The sequence below is a fragment of the Fusarium proliferatum genome (assembly GCF_900067095.1).
Source record: "Fusarium proliferatum ET1 genome assembly, contig: FPRO_scaffold006, whole genome shotgun sequence".
NCBI lineage: Eukaryota > Fungi > Ascomycota > Sordariomycetes > Hypocreales > Nectriaceae > Fusarium > Fusarium proliferatum.
Window position 1 is genome coordinate 2,189,735 of NW_022194795.1, and position 18,541 is coordinate 2,208,275.

Below are 18,541 nucleotides of genomic sequence, written 5' to 3' on the forward strand. Positions count from 1 at the left end.
ATTTATATTAATTTTTTCCTTTGTCAAAATCATCAACTACGGTCGATGCATACATATATGCGGTTCACATTATTACACTAGTTTCACCAAGACTGCGAACCTAGAGAGATACCCCCTTTTGGATTGATGTTTATGCCACACAGATTGGGATTATTTGTTCTTTATTTTAATGGAGTCTTTCGTTTGTCTCGCATTGTTCAACTTCATGATGAAGCTCGTGTTTGGGGGGAGGAGGACTGGTTAATGAAGAAGGCGGCCAAACCGAAACAAGAAAAAGGATTAAAAAAAAACAACGGCTGAAAAATGATTGTGGACCAACAAGTTTTGTTATTTTAGTTATTCCACTCACTGTCGTTTGCATAGCGGTGTGATGGACGTCAATTTGGCGCGGTACAGCATCAAAGACGATTGCTCGTTGTACATAATCATAATCTACACTCAAATGAATTGTTAAACAGATGCGACAAATCTATTGGAGTGACGCACTGCTGCTATGAAGATGGCGGCACACTTATTTTGGGCCAGGCTACAGTCACCAGATAGCTGTGTAGTGGGAACCCTTCTCTTGTTAACATTATGTGACATATAGCTATTAGAATCAACAAACAACCCCCACGATGTCCAAGACTACTGTTGTTTTCCTTTTCAGTGGTTACTGAGAAGCTTCTCTACTGCCCATTTTACCGAGAAATTCCGCAGGTCTGAATAGTGCTGACCAACTCCAACAAAAAGTACAGGGACATTTGTCGCGTGAACAAGACTAACAAGAGTGCCGACCATGTCACCAACAGTGTCACACTTGGAGATGATGAAGCCATCAAGTGTGCGAACAGCACCAAAAGCAGCGTTGAAATTGCGTGCTTGAGCGACTGAGTCGGTACCTACAAGAGCCTGAGATTGAGATTAGTTAATGCAGTCTGGGTTTCGAAGAACGGATGACATACCTCGCCAACCATGAGGATCTTGTCAGGTTGAGCAAATTTGGCAAATTTCTCAAGAGAAGACATAAGACGTTGATCGTTATGTCTTCTGCCAGCTGTGTCAATGAGAACGACGTCGTAGCCCTCGTGCGCAGCATGGGTCACGGCATCCTTTGCAACCGTAGCAGCATCCTTGCCATATCCTTTCTGGTAGAGTTCAACGCGACCACCTTCACGAGCCGTCAACTCCTTGAGGTTGCGGACGTGGACAGCAAGCTGCTCAACAGCGCCGGAGCGGAAAGTGTCGCCAGCGGCGATCAGAACCTTGTACTTATTCTGGAGGAGGAAGAAGCAAATTTTGGAGAGGTTGGTGGACTTTCCTACACCATTGACGCCCACAATTGACATAACATAGGGACGAGCCTTGCGGAGAGATGTCACTGGAGGAGCCGTGATAGCGTCGATTTCGCGAAGAAGGTCGAGGGATGATGTCGGGGTAAGCATCTTTGTGAGCGAGGCCTCCATGGCGGCTTGAATTCTGGCATTAATACCTGCGAAACTGGTCAGAATAGGGCCAACAGGATATGATAATTGTCCGTCAACGTACTCTCGAAACTGCCCGTTTTGACACCAAGCAGTTCCTTCTCAACACCTTCGCATAGACGGACAGCAGCCTCTCGTGCCACGTTCTTCTGAAGCAAGTGCTCCTCCATACCCTTCATAGCCTTGTCGAGATCTTCTTTAGTCAATGTCTTGCCTCCAACAACGTTGCGGAAAAGACCGCTAATAGCGCTGACGCCCGACCCCAAGAGGCCAGATCTGGTCTGTGTCTTTGCTCCCGCTGCTTTCTCTGCTTCTGAAGCTAAGATCTCATGCACCTCGTCACCAAGATCCTTGAGCACGAACTTGCCCTTTGATGTTGAGCCCCATGTGTTGGAGTCAATTTCATCGACAGCTGATGATCGCCCCATTGCCTCAACCTCCGAGTCACTGGTAGCATGCGTCTTTGCAGAATAGTCAAGCTGGACATCGTCTTCCTCGTCGGCGAAGCCATCGGCGTCCCATTTGCGCCCCTTCTTGGCGACTGCCTTCTTCTTTCGCGGCGCTTCGTCGCCAGAAGACACCGGAGCTGAAGTCTGGTTCTTTGCTTTGCGCGCTCGGCGAGAAATCTTTGCGATAGGGCCACCCTTTGCGACAAGGAGATGGTTATTCGGTGTTCCGGGTCGTGATCCGTTCGGCGTCAGGGCGGGGGTTGACTCGTCGGCTGAAAGGGTATCCTGGGGTCCATTGAGGTGGCGCCCTCGGTATGTTAGACCTGGCGCAACTGGAGGGTTGTCGCCAGTGTTTCCTGAGATGATTTCTTCTTCTAACGGGACTGCGCCAGCCGTGATGGTAGTGGAGGGGACCTTAGTACTAGTCTGGTCAAGCTCCTCGAGTTGTACGTCGAAGTATTCATCGAAGGCGTGGCATTCAACGAGGGTAGTATGCGGCTTGGTCAATTGTTCACCGTAGAGGTTGACGAAGATAGTCTTGATATTGTCAACGAGCTTGTCGACCCATGAGAGGTGGAGGAGGGATCTGTAGACGGCCTAAAGAGAGAGTGGAGACGTCAGCGCCGAGGATCGGGGAGAAGCCATCATGACAAGAAAGGCTCGGGACTCACGACGAAGATAACGCCCAATTCCTTAACCAGAGTCCATTTGAGAGTATGTTGATCGCTCTTGTAGGGAGTGTTGACAGCCGCGGACCTTGAGTCGCTGAGGGCAATAGCGCCGCTCTTCTCCTCGATAAAAGTGTCTGCAATGAAGTTGTTGATGATGGAAGGATTTATGGCAGTATAAGTGCGTGACCAAACGACCACGCCCGAGGTGGTTAATATTTCGAAGGAATCTAACATTTTGCGAGTATCTCTCTTGAACGTTGGACAAGAGGAATGATGATGCTGGTGGGAGAATTGAGGTGCAAGCCAACGTGGAGGCGAATATTCGTTGGTAGATGTGGCTACTCTAGAGCACAGAGTGGGAGACTAATGGGCACACCTAGTTAAAGATAAGATAAAACCGCTGCACATCAAAAAGAAAGGACAGGGACTCGACCCGGACACGCCGTTTGGGCCTAGGCCGTCCTTGGAGGAAGAAAATCCAACCCTAGGAGCAGCCATGTTACGATCATGGAGAGCATGACAATATGGATCAGGTCAATAGAGAACGTTCTTGGTTTTACTAGGTACCTAATGATAGAATCTCTTCTGAATAAACTCAGGCGCCTCTGCCTTCTCTGTTGGATTCGATATCGAAACAATCACGTGCGTGGTCCTTCTAACTTAGAAGGAAACAGGGGCTGACCTTGAGCTCCTAATCCTAATTGTGGCAGTGGAGGTTGCTAGGTAGTCTGGAGCTCTCCATGATGCTAGCGCCCAATCAGCTGAAATCGACACATTTCCTGAACTTGACCTACCAGACACTGAACAAACACCAACTTTACGTTTAACCTCGTCATCAGCCATCACCAACTCGCCCGAACTCAACTCAAGACCTCGACTCGGCGGGGAAAAGCAGAAGAATACACAGCGCATAAAGAACACGCACTCTCCTCCGTCATGCAGCGAGCGACATACGCGCAGTCGCCTCCCCTTCACCATCCAGTTCCTCAGCATGTGTCGACCGTCCCTCAATTAAGATCGCCGCCTCCTCCTCCAGGCTCCGCGCAATCACAGCAAGGCTACGCTGCTAACGCGGGAGGAAATCCATATCAGCAGCAGGGAGGCACCAGCGGCAACGTCTTTGGCCAGTATGGCAACTTCATGAACGACCCTACAGCGCAGGTGGCGGCGCAGTTTGGACAGACGGCCTTTAAGCATGGACAGGAGTATGTGGAGCAGAACGTGAGTCCTACCAGTAACACGGTGGTCTTGGTGGCACCTGGTACTAACTGCCGCGATAGTTTGGCCGATACGTCAATGTCTCCGCCCTCAAGCATTACTTCAACGTTTCTAACTCATACGTCGTCAATAAACTCTTCCTCGTCCTTTTCCCCTGGAGGCACAAGCCTTGGTCTCGTAAGCAGGCTGTCGGGCAGAACGGACAAGAGGGCTGGTATCTACCCCCACGAGAAGACATCAACAGTCCCGATATGTATATTCCAGGTGCGTAATGCAAGGTTAGAGACCGCCGGAGTTGGACGAGTTGGCTAATTGTAGTACAGTTATGGCACTTGTGACATACATTCTCCTGTCGACGCTGATCGCTGGCCTCAACAACCAATTCCAACCAGAGCTTCTTGGAAAGACGGCTACAGTTAGTCTAATTGTTGTCATCGTTGAGATCTTCTTCCTGAAGCTGGGATGCTACCTCCTGAGCATCTCTAGCCAATCCCAACTCCTTGACTTGATTGCCTATTCTGGGTACAAGTTTGTCGGGATCATTGTCACTATTGTCGTTGCCGAGATCCTTAACGGCGGCAAGGGTACCGGCGGCTGGGTTGGCTGGTTGGTCTTTGTCTACACCTACCTTGCAAACTCGCTCTTCTTGGTAAATTCCATGATTGCTTGGCAATGCAAACATACACCTGCTAACTATTTGCTTAGATGCGATCACTCAAGTACGTCCTCCTGCCCGAAACATCTGCCGGCTCTAGCGGGCCAATGCAGACGGACTCACGGGCGAAGCGCAGCCAACGCACAAAGTTTCTTTTCATCTACTCCTACTTTGTGCAGCTCTTCTTCATGTGGCTTCTCACCAGGGCATAATCAGCGATAGCCCACAATAAATCACTCGTTGTGTCCAGGAGACCTGCATTGCACTCAAAAGGGCTCAGAGACATCTGGGAGATATTAACATTGGTCAACGAACCATGGGGCGGAGACGGTAATGAGGGATGACTGGGGATGTATGATAGCAGCTTGATCTGAACGACGAAGCATAAAAAACGTCAAATGATTTCATTTATTCAATCCTGAGCTATAGATTTTAATGACATTTGCCTAACGCCATTACACGACCCTTAGGGAGAAAGAAAACACCAGACCTTAATATAGGATGTTAAAATAAACCCAGCAAAAGATATCCTAAACTTAGTAAAGATGTCCTAAATTTATGCAAATTTACCTAAGTTTTTTTGCCATTTAGGATCGAGGTCCTGAGTTTTCTTTCCTCCCCTAGCACGACTACTTACCTGCAGCACAATGTAAAGTAGGGGTGTATGTAAGGTAGTTGACATTAACCAATTAGACATGGCTCGCATCAAACTATATCTCTCTCTCCACACATCTCATGAATGATTCATCAGGTCCCTGTCTCTCTTGTTTCATCGAAAAACAACACCGCTTTCACGAGCTGCTTTTGCTAACCCTACAATCCAACTTGAGTAACCGAAAACATCCCAGCACTCTCAGTACTTGGGTAGAGTGCCCTCAGAAATCTTGGCTCGCCTATCTTAGCGCCGATCTCACTGTCTCAACTTAACACGTCTCTATTCTTATCAACTTTTCAACATCGTCTTCTCTTCCATTCACATGAACCCTTGATTTTTCGTACAATCATACCAAAAATGGACTATCCTCCCGTGGTCATGGCCACAATTCAGAGTGCTGCTTTGGGCGGCATCGCCAATGTCTTGGCTCAAGGCATCTCGGCCTACAGAGCTGGGGTAAATCTGGTATTTACATGCGCCTTGGGATGTCTGAATGCTGTTATTGACCATCTTCGTCTAGAATGATATTGTGATAGACTGGATTCCTGTGTTTCAGTTCCTCCTCTTCAACGTTATCTGTACACCACCCAACTTCTACTGGTATGTTTCTTCTTCCCCTTGAAACCTTCAGACTGACACGCTCCAGGCAAGATTTTCTTGAATCAACGTTTCCCGCCCATCCTGACGATGTCCCTAAAGCTAAGGACTCCAAGGACGCTAAAAAGACTCAACCCAAGCTTTCTATACGGAACACACTCATCAAGTTCTTTCTCGACCAGACTGTGGGTGCTGCTGTGAACACTCTGCTCTTTAGCACGTACACCCATGCGCTACGTTCAGCTATACAACCCGCTCCCGTCATCACCAGTCTGACCAAAGCCATCACGTATTGGACTTCGCCAGGCACTCTGGACTTTGGACGTGTTGACTGGGCAGCCGTTTGGGAGGCTTCAAAGGTCGATTTTGCTCCCCTTATATTTGCCGGATGGAAACTTTGGCCTGCTGTCAGCATTGTCAACTTTGCAGCGGTCAAGACTGTTGAGGGACGCAACCTTGTAGGTGCGTTGGCTGGTGTTGTGTGGGGAATTTATATGAGTCTAGTTGCTGCCCAGTAGACCATAGCGATGTAGGCTTCAGCGATAGACTCTGGCTAAGCCGAAGCATACAGGGAGACAGACAACAACTCAGTCGAGTATACACGGGATACCGAGAAATGCTCGGTGGGTAGTTCTGATCTAAATGGAAGCAGCAAAACATGGACATGTACGTAACCTCGAAACCTGAAATAAAACTTGTTGTATATTTGGCCGCTCTTCATTCTTTACGCTTGCATATCAAATTCCCAACCTCAAGCGTTCAAATACCTCAAACTACTCACCGACAGAACTTCCTGCAGTCATGCCAATTCCAAAGCGTCGGAGTGTGCTTGAGACGCTACATTCTCGACTTCTTAATCGAAAAGTGACTCGCAAACCGAGCAGGAGGAGTCGCTGGCATTTTCAAACAGATCGTCCTCATAACAGTCCTCCAGAGGCACATATTGCTGAGGTATAGAATTATACCGAGGAGAGGTTGTGTCTGTGACACCGAGACGTGATGTTCCCCCAACAGTATGACTGGAGCGAAACCCTGGCCTTGAAACGCCCCTGGTGCTTGCACTGCCAAAACGTCTCTGGGGAACGAATAGTTGGCCACCGGGCGTTGGGTCGAATATGGCTGGTTGACCATCGATATTGATCCCAATTGCTTCAATTGGGTGGTTGAACTGGTCAACTATACTCGAGGGCATTGGTGCGACCAGACAATTTATATCGTCTACTTCCGAGTTTATTACGAGATTGGACACGGGCGATGGCTGGTGTTCTGCCGTGCTTTCAGTCTGCTTGGCTGGCGGTGACGTTGGGCGCGCACGAGGTCTCATGAACCAATCTGGCTCTGGTGCCGTGGCAGAGACATCAAACTTGGTGAAGAGGTTGTCGGCAACTTGATACCAATGCATAAGCCAGGACCGCATCTTCTAGAGGTATTCTTCGGTTTGCTCGGGCTGCAACATTGTGCAGGAAAAGTTGTAGATGAGTGCCAGTACCCATCTGATATCCTTGGGTAAGTCGTGGCGGGCTTGAATGATGCATGACCATTCGCGAGCTGCCTCGAAAACCGGATCGCCATCGTATTCAATAGCCCGCAATGGCCTGAGGATGCTAAGATGATCAATGTTCTCACAGCATGGCTGGTAAGCCCGAAGGCCATCGAATGTCATGAACTCTAAAAGAAACATAGTCGGTATGCGAGGATGTTCGATCAAAATAGTTGACAACCTGCGATATGTAATGTGGGCAGAAGGTATCGCATTGTGGTCAGGCATGTCCAGAAAGACGTTAGAATCCGGCATGTCGACAACCCGACCTCGAATATCGTTGGTTGCAGTCGGAGGTAATCTCATGCTCTCATGCGCCATCGAAGAGAGTTGGATTGCGGAAGCCTTGAGGTCTTGAGGGTGGATCCAAAAGGCATAGGAATGCCCGTGGAAGAAAACGGCAGCACAATCTCCGCAGAAAGGCTGAATAACAGGTCGAGTTGTCCATATGGCATGATGACATTCATGGACTGGACAGAAGTACTATACCTGTCGCCCAGTGAAAAGGCTATAGTGAGACAATTGATGGCGCTCAAGGACACCGTGGGTGTCGGTGGTGACGGAGAAGCACTCGCACATTGTGATAGAATGAAAGTGAAAGACGATGATTTGGAAGGGTTTCCCGTGAATTAGTGCTTGTTTTCAAAACGAAAGATTGTCAGATATTTCGTAAAGTTGAACAGGATAGCAGTTGGATGTTGTCAGTCAAAAACCACCCAGGTATGCCAATAGGCCTATATAGAGTCCCTAAACTTAGGGCTCGAGGCAACAGGGCTTACCCACCTAGTACCTACCTATATTCTGTAGGTTCAGCAGATGGATGCGATATCCACCAAGGCACCTCAGGCTTGGAAGGATCCATCTGTAGTGTCAAGCAGGAACCATTGACGCCCATCGGACAATTAATAAAGGCCCAGGAGCCAGGTTGTTGGGCCAGGCGCCTCTTGATACTAGGTCAGCCCGGATACTGTACCTGCTCTAAACGCGCCACGCAGAAGCCATCGTGGAGTCTAGGTACCTCAGGCAAGGCGCCTAGGAGTACCTAAGTTATCGATAGGGAGATAGCTGCCAAGGCAGGTAGGCATTTACCAACCATCAAACTGGAAGGTCGGATCTGATAAGGGCTACCAAGAGATCTGGCCAAGCGTTTTGGCAAATCAAGCCCTTAGACTGTTGAACATGTAATCCAATGCTATGCTAGTCCACGAACTTGCCAAGGATAGGAAGAGATCGCTGCTCGTACGGCATTCACGTCTCTGCCCTAGGCTTTAGCAACTCAACAACTAGAATACGCAGAATTCATCAATGGAACCTTTGCGTCTGTGGTGGGCCAGGCCATTGCGGAGTTCCCCTACCTACTTGTGATACCAGCATTTCTGAGCAGCGGCCAAGTCCAACTTGGGACTGGAAATCGAAGCTTATTGACTAGCACGGTACCGAGAGCTTGGTGAGTTCGGGAGATGCGCAAGCACCCGAGTGCGAGCCAAACTCAAACAGGTAGGATAAGCAATGTGCACGAGGATGACAGTTGTCACCCGAAAAGCTAGTAAACTTACTCACCATCCATCATCATTGATCGATCGATTTGCTGCCCACGCTGTGTGAGACAAATTCCGAGATCGGTGGGTGCAAGCATGCCAAGGCGTCGGCTGCGCACCTCGTAACGTGCCTTCGAGATAATATCCCGATCTCAAGTTGGCCGATATGAAGATGGCTTCCCTGCTTCCAACACGGACAGCTCATGGCTGTAATGCTCTTAGCGCTGAAGCACGGCTGAGAGACAGTCTAGGTACCTAGGTAGGTAGAAAGTAGTTTTTGCCTCCGTACATAAGCTGCATGCCGTGGTGTTGCGCTACACGCACATAGTTCCGTTTTGCATCAAAAACCACATACCTAGTGTCGATGCAGCGAATCAGATATCGTAGTTAGCGAGGTGCAGTTGCATGCTTTTCGGCTATCGTCAGGCTCAAGTTGGCTTTGTCCGTCTTGCGATTGCAATTGCAATGCATGCTGCTTCTTCTTATGCGTGTTTGATAGCCAACATCGTCTTTGTTGCAATGGCAGGACTTCAAGTTAAGAGCGTTTGGATTAATCGCACTCAACATGGCATTATTGTGCTTGGTTGAATCCTTGAAACAACTATGGACCAGGATCCTCTCCATGGGGTTTTGTCTCATCGAATTTCTCTTATAAAATTCGCTCAGTTGAAACATCTCGAGTCATGGCACCGGCAACTTTCATTTTCGGTCACTTTCGACACCATCTCCTAGACATTGCCATCCCAACAATGTATGCCAGAAAACAGTTTCCATTTCGGGATGGCCTCTGTTTCTCCTTCTACTTTTGCCCATGGCTCCTCTTTCAATGATGCTGGTTTTCTTTCATAGGCCACCGGAGCAATTATTACCTAGCCTCTCTCGCCTCTCAACCCCTAGCGCCCATCTCTACTTGATCTCCAGTATAGTGCATGGCGTGTCCTAGCGTGTGTGGTCTGTAAGGGGTTTATTTCAGGCAAGTCCGAAAAACTACGGTGAGGTCTTCCTGATCTATTTGTAGAGCCAGACTGATGTGTTTGAATGACCTAGAGTTTCACTATGGGGAGTATCGCATAGAGCGGCTCTTATTCAGTGTCATATGAGTAAGAAGAAATCGAAGCTTGATTTAGAACCTGGAATCCAGGAATTCGCCGGCAGCCAAGAACCAAGAAGCAGGTACTGTAGTGGAGACAGCCACTAAAATGACCGTTCCTCTTTTGGTGGAAAAAGCCACTAAATTTTGTCATTCATCATTCATCACCCGCTAACAAACCCGTCCATCCACTCATGCTTCTTCTGCAGCAGGGCGCAAGGCATAAGAGACCCCACCAGGGCACATTACAGGCTTACAGTAGATCCCCAATCCTAGCACCTGCCTGGCGCTGGCGATTCAGAACTTCCCGTCCCGTACCAACCAAGGCCAACATAACACGCCCATACCCATTCAATTTCTTCCTGGCCACGACAAGACGATGGCTTCATGTTCTTCTTTGGGCTGAACGGACCCGAGCCTTTCTTTTCGCTTCAAATTACACGTCACTGATCGCGTGCGACTTCGACGGCCTCGATTATCACTGAGATCCCACCTCGAGGCCCCTCCAGTTTGCGACTGCAATGACGACACAAAATACGACCAATACCTCACCTCTCTCTCGATCTTAGGGCGCTCGTCGTCCACTTCTTCAGTAGTTGCTGAGCCGTATCGATTTCTGCCAGCCCTCATAGTCTCATAGTTTGGGCTTTGGCATGATCATACTGCTCAATGCCGCCTCCAGCTCTTCAACACCTCGGTCTTATCGACCTTGTCGCTTCTGACCCTCGACCAACATTTGTCGTTGCACTGCCTGAGCAGACATCCTCCAATATATCCCATTATTCGGCCGACATCCTGTATCGAAACCCTGCCTTACAGAACTCTTATACCCTCGACCACTCTATTGCCTCTATCCCTCAAGATGTTTCCCACTCGCCGTTCTGGAATTGGGTCACCAGCCCGCCGTCTGCGCCAACGTCTCACACAGATGCCACAGGTCCTGCACCAACAAATACGCAACACTCACTTCCATATCTTGGTGTTTACTGGACGCGAAGCATAGTTCTGGGTCAATGGGTGGTGATGAGTGGAAATGAAACGCCTCCTTCGTCAGAGCCCCCGCGCAAAGTTCGAATAGAGGGAAAGGAGGGCGAGACAACTAGAAGATATCCCCAAAAATCGCCACTGGACAATGCACATTTACCGTCCCGAAAAAAGTCGGAGAGCAAAACTCCACTGCATTATCGCGATGAATCAAACCCAGGGCTCATGGTTCCCGTCTCCGACTCCGAAGCAGAGCCATTTCTTGACGTGGTTCAAAATGTGGATTGGGAGTCGACATCTCTGGGACCCATGTCAGATTGGCCCGCTCAACTTCAGCATACATTCAATCAACTCGTCTCAGATTCGCGACCAGTGGCGCTCTATTGGGGTCCCGAGTATGTCACGATCTACAATGAGGCCTTTTCAAAATACTGTGGCGCTCGACATCCCGGACTTTTAGGACGACCAGCGCCAGAAGCTTGGCCTCATCTCAAGACTAGACTGGATGAAATCACGGCTTCGCCATCGAAGAACTATTCGAGTGCTGAGGATGAGTCCAAATTTTTCATCCCCTTGGCAGACGGCTCACATGAAGAAACATATGTCAAATCTTCTATGGTCCCCATTGTCCACGACAAGAAATGCCTGGGAATTCAGCACTCGCTACTCGAAATGACCTCAAGACGGCTTTGGGAGCGAAGGATGAAAATGCTTATCGATCTCGGTGAGGCCCTTGTCTCTACGAAGGATGCCAAGTCGTACTGGTCCAGGACGATTGAGGAACTGGAACGCTGGAGCCCTACCTACGATGTCCCATTGGCCTTTTTGTACTCCGTGGCAGACGACGAATCCGACATTACTCTTTCAAAATATGATTGCCCCAAGATTTGTCATCTTGAGGGCTCACTGGGCGTGCCAGAAGGACATGCGATTGCTCCTCAGGTCCTCAGCCTCAGGGAAACAGATGAGGGGATGGCTTCTGTCATGAGGAAGTCGCTGGATCACCGTCAACCAATTCTTTTGCAGACAAAGGACGACACATTGCCAAAAAACCTGTTGCACGGTTTAGCATGGCGCGGCTTTGGTGACCCTTGCCAGGCTGCCATCGTGTTGCCTATTCGTCCAACTAAAGAAGAAAACGCTATGGGTATTCTGTTCCTAGGCTTGAATCCTCGACGCCCATACGATAACGATTATCGGCAATTCATATCCTTGTTGAACCAGAAGCTTACGAGCTCCCTTGCTTCCACAGTTCTCTTGGAAGAGGAGGCCCGGCGGCGGCGCAACATTACCGAGCAGGCTGCCTACGATAATGCCATGCTTAAGCAACGACTAGAATATCAAACCGAACAGGCAGAGAGATCCATGCAAACGTTTACCGCAGTTGCAGACTTTATCCCCGTGGGTATGTGCTTTGTGGATGTCGAAGGTAATATCACGTTTGCCAATGATGCCTGGCACCGTATCACCGGATGTCCAAGAGGACCAATTGTGCAAAGCACACTTCTCGAGTCAGTGCTTGAGGAAGATAAGCAAAAAGTTATACAAGCATACAAAGACGTCCAGAAAGTCGACACTGTTACTTTCGAATACCGCATCACCCGAAACGATAACACAGCGGACTTCAAGAGCTTCAAGTCCTCTACAAGTTCTTTATCTTCAAACGGTGAAAGAGTCTTGCGTCATATCTTGGCTTCTACAAAGGCCGAGAGAGCTCCAGATGGCAGTGTCATTCGAATTCTTACTTGTCTGACTGACGTAACGGTACAAAAAGACACGGCCGAGGAGGCGGTCCGGAGGGCACAAGAAGCAGAGAATCTAAAGCGTCTCGCCGAGTTTGCCACGGTTGGAATGTACGATGTCAGCATGGATGGAAGACTGCTTAGCGCGAACAATCTTTTCTGGGAACTGACAGACTTAGAAAAGGTTGATCTCACCAAGACCGACGTGAGACCTTGGCCAGAATGTGTTGTGAAGGAAGATTTGCATATCCTACAGGAAAGCCTCGATAAGCTAGTCGTATCAGGACGAACTGAAACGGCCGAGTTTCGACTCCGGAACGGCTTGGTGACAGAGGACAGCAACGGGAATTCAGCTGTGGCCCCACGATGGGTGCTTGCTACGTTCATGCCAGTCAGAAGCTCTGACGGCGTGATTCAATCTTTTACCGGCTGCCTGAGCGACGTTTCGATACAGAAATGGCAATTGGAGCAAGAGAAGCTTCGCAAAGAAGAGGCAATCGAGTCGAAGCGTCAGCAGGAAAACTTTATCGACATGACTTCACACGAGATGCGGAATCCATTAAGCGCTATTCTTCACTGTACCGACGCAATCATTGCCTCTCTTGCAAGAGTGCAAGACATCAGTGACAACTCTGCACCTCTTACACCAACACGAAGCGGCTCTCAAGGCGATGAGAGAAGTATTGGTGAAAGATCCGTTGAGGAGAAGAAGCTCTTGGAGGACAGCATCGAAAACGCCGAGACCATTGTGACGTGCGCTCAACACCAGAAACGCATTGTCGATGACATTCTCACAATGTCTAAACTTGACTCCAAGTTATTGGCTGTAACGCCCTGCACGGTAGATCCGATCCAGATTGTGAATGGCGCTCTCAAGATGTTTGAAGTGGAGGCTCGGCGTGTAGATATTGAGCTGACCTCTTACGTCGACAAGTCGTACAAGGATCTCGCATATGACTACCTGGACTTGGATCCAAGCAGAGTTCAGCAAGTTTTGATCAATCTCCTCACGAACGCGCTGAAGTTCACCAAGTCTGGCACTACCCGGCATGTCACTGTCGGGGTTAAAGGGTCTCTGAAACCACCCGGAGAGGCCATGACAGTGGTTCAGTTCATTCCTCGATTCTGCGATGTTTCAGAGGAATACGACCAACCCGCGCTTAAGGGACGTACTCGCCCTGTGTATCTCTTGTTCGAGGTAAAGGATACGGGCCAGGGTTTGACGGTGGAAGAGATGGGCAGCCTCTTCAATAAGTTCGTTCAAGCGAGTGCCAAGACGCACACCAAATACGGAGGATCAGGACTAGGGTTGTTCATTTCCCGACGCTTGACAGAACTCCAGAACGGTGCGATTGGTGTCTCCAGTCAACCTGGCGTGGGATCAACGTTCGCGTTCTACATCGAGGCTTTTGTGCCAAGCGAAGCCTCCCGGAATGAAGCACTCGCTGCCGCGGCTGCAGCCAGGTTGATTACTGGTGCTGACGGTGCGGAAGCTGATGGCAAACGACCCTGTCGAGATATTCGCTTGCAGAAGCATCAAAACCCAGGAGGAAATGTTCGGCTTGACGGGATTTTGGTTGTCGAAGACAACCTGATCAACCAGCAAATCACGAGACGCGGGTTGACGGACCGAGGCTACATGGTAGATGTTGCTAATCATGGAATTGAAGCCCTCGACAAGCTGAAACGCAGGCAAGGCGGTACCCCGGGACTTGGCCTCAAGGCAGGCAGTAGCCGCTCGGGGAGGAGTAACATGAACCCGCTACCTATAGCTATCAATCTCGTTCTTATGGATATCGAGATGCCGATCCAGGATGGGTTAACGTGCACGCGAACCATTCGCGAACTAGAAGCGGAGGGGGAAATCTTCTGTGCGTCTGGAGGCCGCATTCCCATCATCGCTGTTACGGCCAATGCGCGGCCGGAACAGGTTATGGAAGCCAAGCAAGCTGGGTGTGACGACGTTATGGTAAAGCCATACAGGATACCGGAGCTCATTGAGAAGATGCAAGTGGTGGTACGGCGGATGGGAGGACTCAGCCCGAACTCCCCAGTGAGATGATTGGTATCATTTAGAGGGCTGGAAAACAGCTACAGCCCAGGTGGGATTTCATTGCGACTCACGAATGCTGGCGTTGGCCAAGGTCAGGGGCTGTATGCGGAATAGAGACGGGAGCATCATGTAGTTGATCTCAAACTGTCTGGAACAGGCTGAGACAGGTTGAATTACCAACCGAAACATGGCGGGTAAATAAAAAGTTGGCATGAGAAGGCGTTCTGGTACATAATTGCATGCGCACAGCGGAGTTTTGGTCGTTTGGCTTGAGGATATATCGTATATCATGGTATGGGACAGCGTTGAATGGGGAATGACCACCTTTTAGGGAACAGAAATTCTGGTGAATGAAATTTGAGAGCAAGGCGATAGCACTTTTTTAAGACCTAGATTCAAAATAAAACAAAATGTATCAGTCATGATCAGAGTAATTTTTGCTGTTGTGAGATTATGTCGATGGGTAGTGTTATCTGCCACATCCGTTGATGATGATGATGTTCCCCCACCTGGGCCGGATGGGGCCGCTGGCCCGTACCTTGCCTTTCATAGTACGTAGGGAGGTAAGGTAAGCAGGAAGATGATTAAATGACAATTCAATTGAGCATGAGGCCCTGAACTTGAGATGCATGCATGTAAATGCATCAATGGAAAAGAAACCTTGTGATTACATGAATGGCCAGTCTCAAGAGTGCATCGTGACATCATTGGTCCTTCCTTGCCCCTCCTCTCCTCCCGTACCTCCCCGCAATCGAGGAATCAACCATTTTAATTCCGTCACTTTCTATAATCACATTATCGACAATTTTCTTTCTCACTTGCTACCTGCAGAACAAGCCCTGTAAGTCGCTGATCTCCTCTTACCGGTTAAAGCTCGACCGTTGTCAACCTTGAGACTCAGCTAAACAGAGAACTCATCCATGAGGCGCACTCCCAGCAATTGCCATTCTAGTTCATCCATCATGACGACTATGCCCGCATCTCACGGCCACAACGAGGCCTGCTGCAACATACCTCCTGTTGTCTCCAAGGGATATGAGGCAAAGGGGACTTATAAGGAGATCGGAGGCTACAAGACATGTAAGACGACTCCTGGCACGCATGAAGGGACAACAATTAACCTGAGCAGATGTTACTGGTCCCGTCGACGCTAAGAAGGCCATTGTCGTGATCTACGACATTTTTGGATACTTCGATCAGACTCTTCAGGGAGCTGACATTCTCGCCTTCAGTGATGCTCACCAGAAGTACAAGGTCTTTATCCCTGACTGGTTCAAGGGCAGCCCCTGCCCCATTGAGATGTAAGAGCTCCCATCATCATCTGTTCGTAGAACCTCACTAACCGCTAATTCGATATCAGCTACCCTCCCGACAACGACGACAAGAAGAAGCAGCTCGGAGACTTCTTCGGCACTTATCCTCCCCCCAAGGTTGCCGGCCAAGTTCCTGACTATGTAAAGGCTGTCAAGGACCAGGACTCTGCCATCGAGAAGTTCGGAATCATCGGAGTGAGTGCCATCTGGTTGCAGCTGTGTTTCAGTACTGACAAGTCTAAATAGTATTGCTGGGGTGGCAAGGTCGTTGCTCTCAGCGTCAAGGCAGACTCTAACCCCTTCTCCATTGCCGCCCAGATCCACCCCGCTATGGTAGATGCTTCTGATGCCGAGGGCCTTTCGGTCCCTACCATGCTTCTTGCATCCAAGGAGGAGCCCGATGAGGAGGTCAAGAAGTTTGAGGACAACCTCAAAGTGGCCAAGCACGTAGAGACCTTCAAGGACCAGATCCACGGCTGGATGGCCGCTCGTGCCGATCTCAGTGACAACCGTGTCAAGGAGGAGTATGAAAGGGGTTACAAGACAGTCCTTGAGTTCTTTGGTAAGAACTTCTAAAGGTGGAAATATGATATCCATCTATTGAGAGACGAGATGTAACTAGCCTATGAGAAATGACCAAAGAAAATATAAATCACTGGCGTCAGACAATTGCGCTTGCGTTTCTCATTATTCATAAAACGTTCTCTGATCATGGTTTGGATGCCTGTCCACCAAATGCCAATATTTCCTCCAGATCAAGACTTTGAAACTCTCCAAGCTCGACCCTCTCCCCATTATCACCGTTTCTTATAGCTGTGGAGACCATGTATTCCTCAAGTAGGGGCATCAGTCTCACGTCCACGCCTTCAACCTTCTTGCCTCTCAGTCGAACCTCTTGGGCTTCCTTCATATCTTCTGGCGGGGCAAAGTTGTGCATCTCTAGGTCTTTCAACCAGCTTGCCAGAAGAGCGTCCCCTGTCATCTTGACATAGGCTTCACGGAGACACCATAGTGCATAAAAGTAGCGCAATGCACGATCTCGTTTTTGGACGGCAGGAACAGGGTTCATGCTCTTAAGCGCTGAGACTTCTCCCGCTCCAAAGACATCGGCATGAATGTCGACGAAACTCGCCCACCCATCTTCTTCTAAGCTACTCAGATCTCGATCTCGTCGCTCTGACGGACAGACAACATCAACTCCCACGGCAAGGCCCTTTGGCGGATCATGGACGGCCAGAAGGACCGCGAGACCGGCCTGATGCGAGACGTTAAAGATCAGCGGCTCATCCCCGCTTGGCAAAACAAACACGGGCTTAGTACGGGCATCTCGCGTAGTCTTGGCCTGGAACCAGGGGACGTGACAGAAGCGAGAGATTGCGTAGCGCTTAAGAAGAGCCGAAGCGAGAGCGAGCTTGGCATCGCGGACGTGGTAGTATCTCAGGACAGAAGATTGTTCCTCCTCGGTGAGAAGTGAGAGTGCACGTGAAGCCTAAGGTATGACATGAGTATCAGGTTAAAGTGGATGACCAGAGAGCACTTACAGCGGATGTGAGGTCTTTGGTCTTGAGAGCGGAGGGCCAAAGTGGACGAGTGTCGATCACCCATTGGATGACCGTAGGTGAGGATTGGGCCCTACTCATCGTTGCTGCAACTATTGCCTTGGAATACCGGAGAGCTAGCGTTTCAGGCTTCCAGTGAAAGAGCCATTTGAAGTAGGTGATGGAGTTGAGACGAGACTGTGACAAGACAGGTGAGACTCGGAAGCCGAAAAGACGAAACCGGGCCTGTCGGAGGTGGGGGTCTTGATTACGGGCCGGCCGAAACACGGGCCGGATGAACATTATCATACAGCAACCAAGAAGTATAATAAGAGGCCATGAAGAGAACTTTGAATATGCTCTACAGGCTCTCATCCCTTTCTTCATTCTTGAGACCTAGTTATGCAGTCGAGTCTTGCACGAGAATCCTGCACCTCTTTTCTCTCCTCGACAACCACAGCCATGATGAGCCACTAAAACCACCACGGCTCATTATGCCCGAGAGGAGACTTCCATTCTTATCTCATATCACTTCTTTTTCTGCTCGAGTTGAGGCCTTTTTTCTTCTCAGCATAGCAGTATCTTCTTCAACTTTACCATTTGCTGGCTTAAGCCAAACGAGTTGTGCTGCACCGACCAGTGTATCTACCGAAGCCAGCTCCTTTCACCAAACGAAACAACAAGGACTATACAAAAGCTTCGGCTCCGGAAACATAAGATGCACTCTCAGCATGCAGCGCGCTCGACTTTTCACTATTCACCCGCCCATCTTAACGCCGAGTGTTGGGCACAACAAAACTCCAGAGGAAGCCCAGTCCAAAGCAGAAGCAATTGCTACGCCGGATCTGAGTGGATGGGACGACCCCTGCGAAGAGTCTGAACCTTTACGCGGTGCAGGGGATTAAGGACGTTGGTGGTGGCCGATGTCTACTAATACAGACTCGAAATTATGTCTTTATTAAAGAGATACGGGGTACGCGTATGATGTGGATGGATACGGAGACACCGAGATAATGATTCTTATTCTATTTTGAA

The 18,541-nt window shown here is 49.4% G+C and overlaps 8 protein-coding genes across 8 annotated transcripts; 4 read left to right on the plus strand and 4 right to left on the minus strand.

The window, feature by feature from the left end:
• Window positions 1–645: 645 nt before the first annotated feature.
• Window positions 646–2,817, minus strand: FPRO_09757 (uncharacterized protein; the record flags this gene model as incomplete). The annotated part of the gene is made up of 4 exons (XM_031233182.1): window positions 646–891; window positions 945–1,471; window positions 1,528–2,509; window positions 2,584–2,817. The coding sequence occupies 4 exons, from the start codon at window positions 2,815–2,817 to the stop codon at window positions 646–648; spliced, it is 1,989 nt and encodes a 662-aa protein (XP_031083045.1).
• Window positions 2,818–3,519: 702 nt separating this feature from the next.
• Window positions 3,520–4,668, plus strand: FPRO_09758 (uncharacterized protein; the record flags this gene model as incomplete). Its single annotated transcript, XM_031233184.1, has 4 exons — window positions 3,520–3,804; window positions 3,864–4,065; window positions 4,125–4,450; window positions 4,507–4,668. 4 exons carry the CDS (start codon window positions 3,520–3,522, stop codon window positions 4,666–4,668), a joined length of 975 nt encoding a protein of 324 aa, XP_031083046.1.
• Window positions 4,669–5,468: 800 nt separating this feature from the next.
• Window positions 5,469–6,226, plus strand: FPRO_09759 (uncharacterized protein; the record flags this gene model as incomplete). Its single annotated transcript, XM_031233185.1, has 3 exons — window positions 5,469–5,576; window positions 5,632–5,711; window positions 5,758–6,226. 3 exons carry the CDS (start codon window positions 5,469–5,471, stop codon window positions 6,224–6,226), a joined length of 657 nt encoding a protein of 218 aa, XP_031083047.1.
• Window positions 6,227–6,561: 335 nt separating this feature from the next.
• Window positions 6,562–6,900, minus strand: FPRO_09760 (uncharacterized protein; the record flags this gene model as incomplete). The annotated part of the gene is made up of 1 exon (XM_031233186.1): window positions 6,562–6,900. One exon carries the CDS (start codon window positions 6,898–6,900, stop codon window positions 6,562–6,564), a length of 339 nt encoding a protein of 112 aa, XP_031083048.1.
• Window positions 6,901–7,128: 228 nt separating this feature from the next.
• Window positions 7,129–7,569, minus strand: FPRO_09761 (uncharacterized protein; the record flags this gene model as incomplete). The annotated part of the gene is made up of 1 exon (XM_031233187.1): window positions 7,129–7,569. The coding sequence occupies one exon, from the start codon at window positions 7,567–7,569 to the stop codon at window positions 7,129–7,131; it is 441 nt and encodes a 146-aa protein (XP_031083049.1).
• Window positions 7,570–10,545: 2,976 nt separating this feature from the next.
• On the plus strand, window positions 10,546–14,664 carry FPRO_09762 (uncharacterized protein; the record flags this gene model as incomplete). The annotated part of the gene is made up of 1 exon (XM_031233188.1): window positions 10,546–14,664. The coding sequence occupies one exon, from the start codon at window positions 10,546–10,548 to the stop codon at window positions 14,662–14,664; it is 4,119 nt and encodes a 1,372-aa protein (XP_031083050.1).
• Window positions 14,665–15,617: 953 nt separating this feature from the next.
• Window positions 15,618–16,544, plus strand: FPRO_09763 (uncharacterized protein; the record flags this gene model as incomplete). The annotated part of the gene is made up of 4 exons (XM_031233189.1): window positions 15,618–15,735; window positions 15,785–15,956; window positions 16,016–16,163; window positions 16,215–16,544. 4 exons carry the CDS (start codon window positions 15,618–15,620, stop codon window positions 16,542–16,544), a joined length of 768 nt encoding a protein of 255 aa, XP_031083051.1.
• A 133-nt stretch (window positions 16,545–16,677) lies between these two features.
• On the minus strand, window positions 16,678–17,608 carry FPRO_09764 (uncharacterized protein; the record flags this gene model as incomplete). Its single annotated transcript, XM_031233190.1, has 2 exons — window positions 16,678–17,457; window positions 17,510–17,608. The coding sequence occupies 2 exons, from the start codon at window positions 17,606–17,608 to the stop codon at window positions 16,678–16,680; spliced, it is 879 nt and encodes a 292-aa protein (XP_031083052.1).
• Window positions 17,609–18,541: the final 933 nt, after the last annotated feature.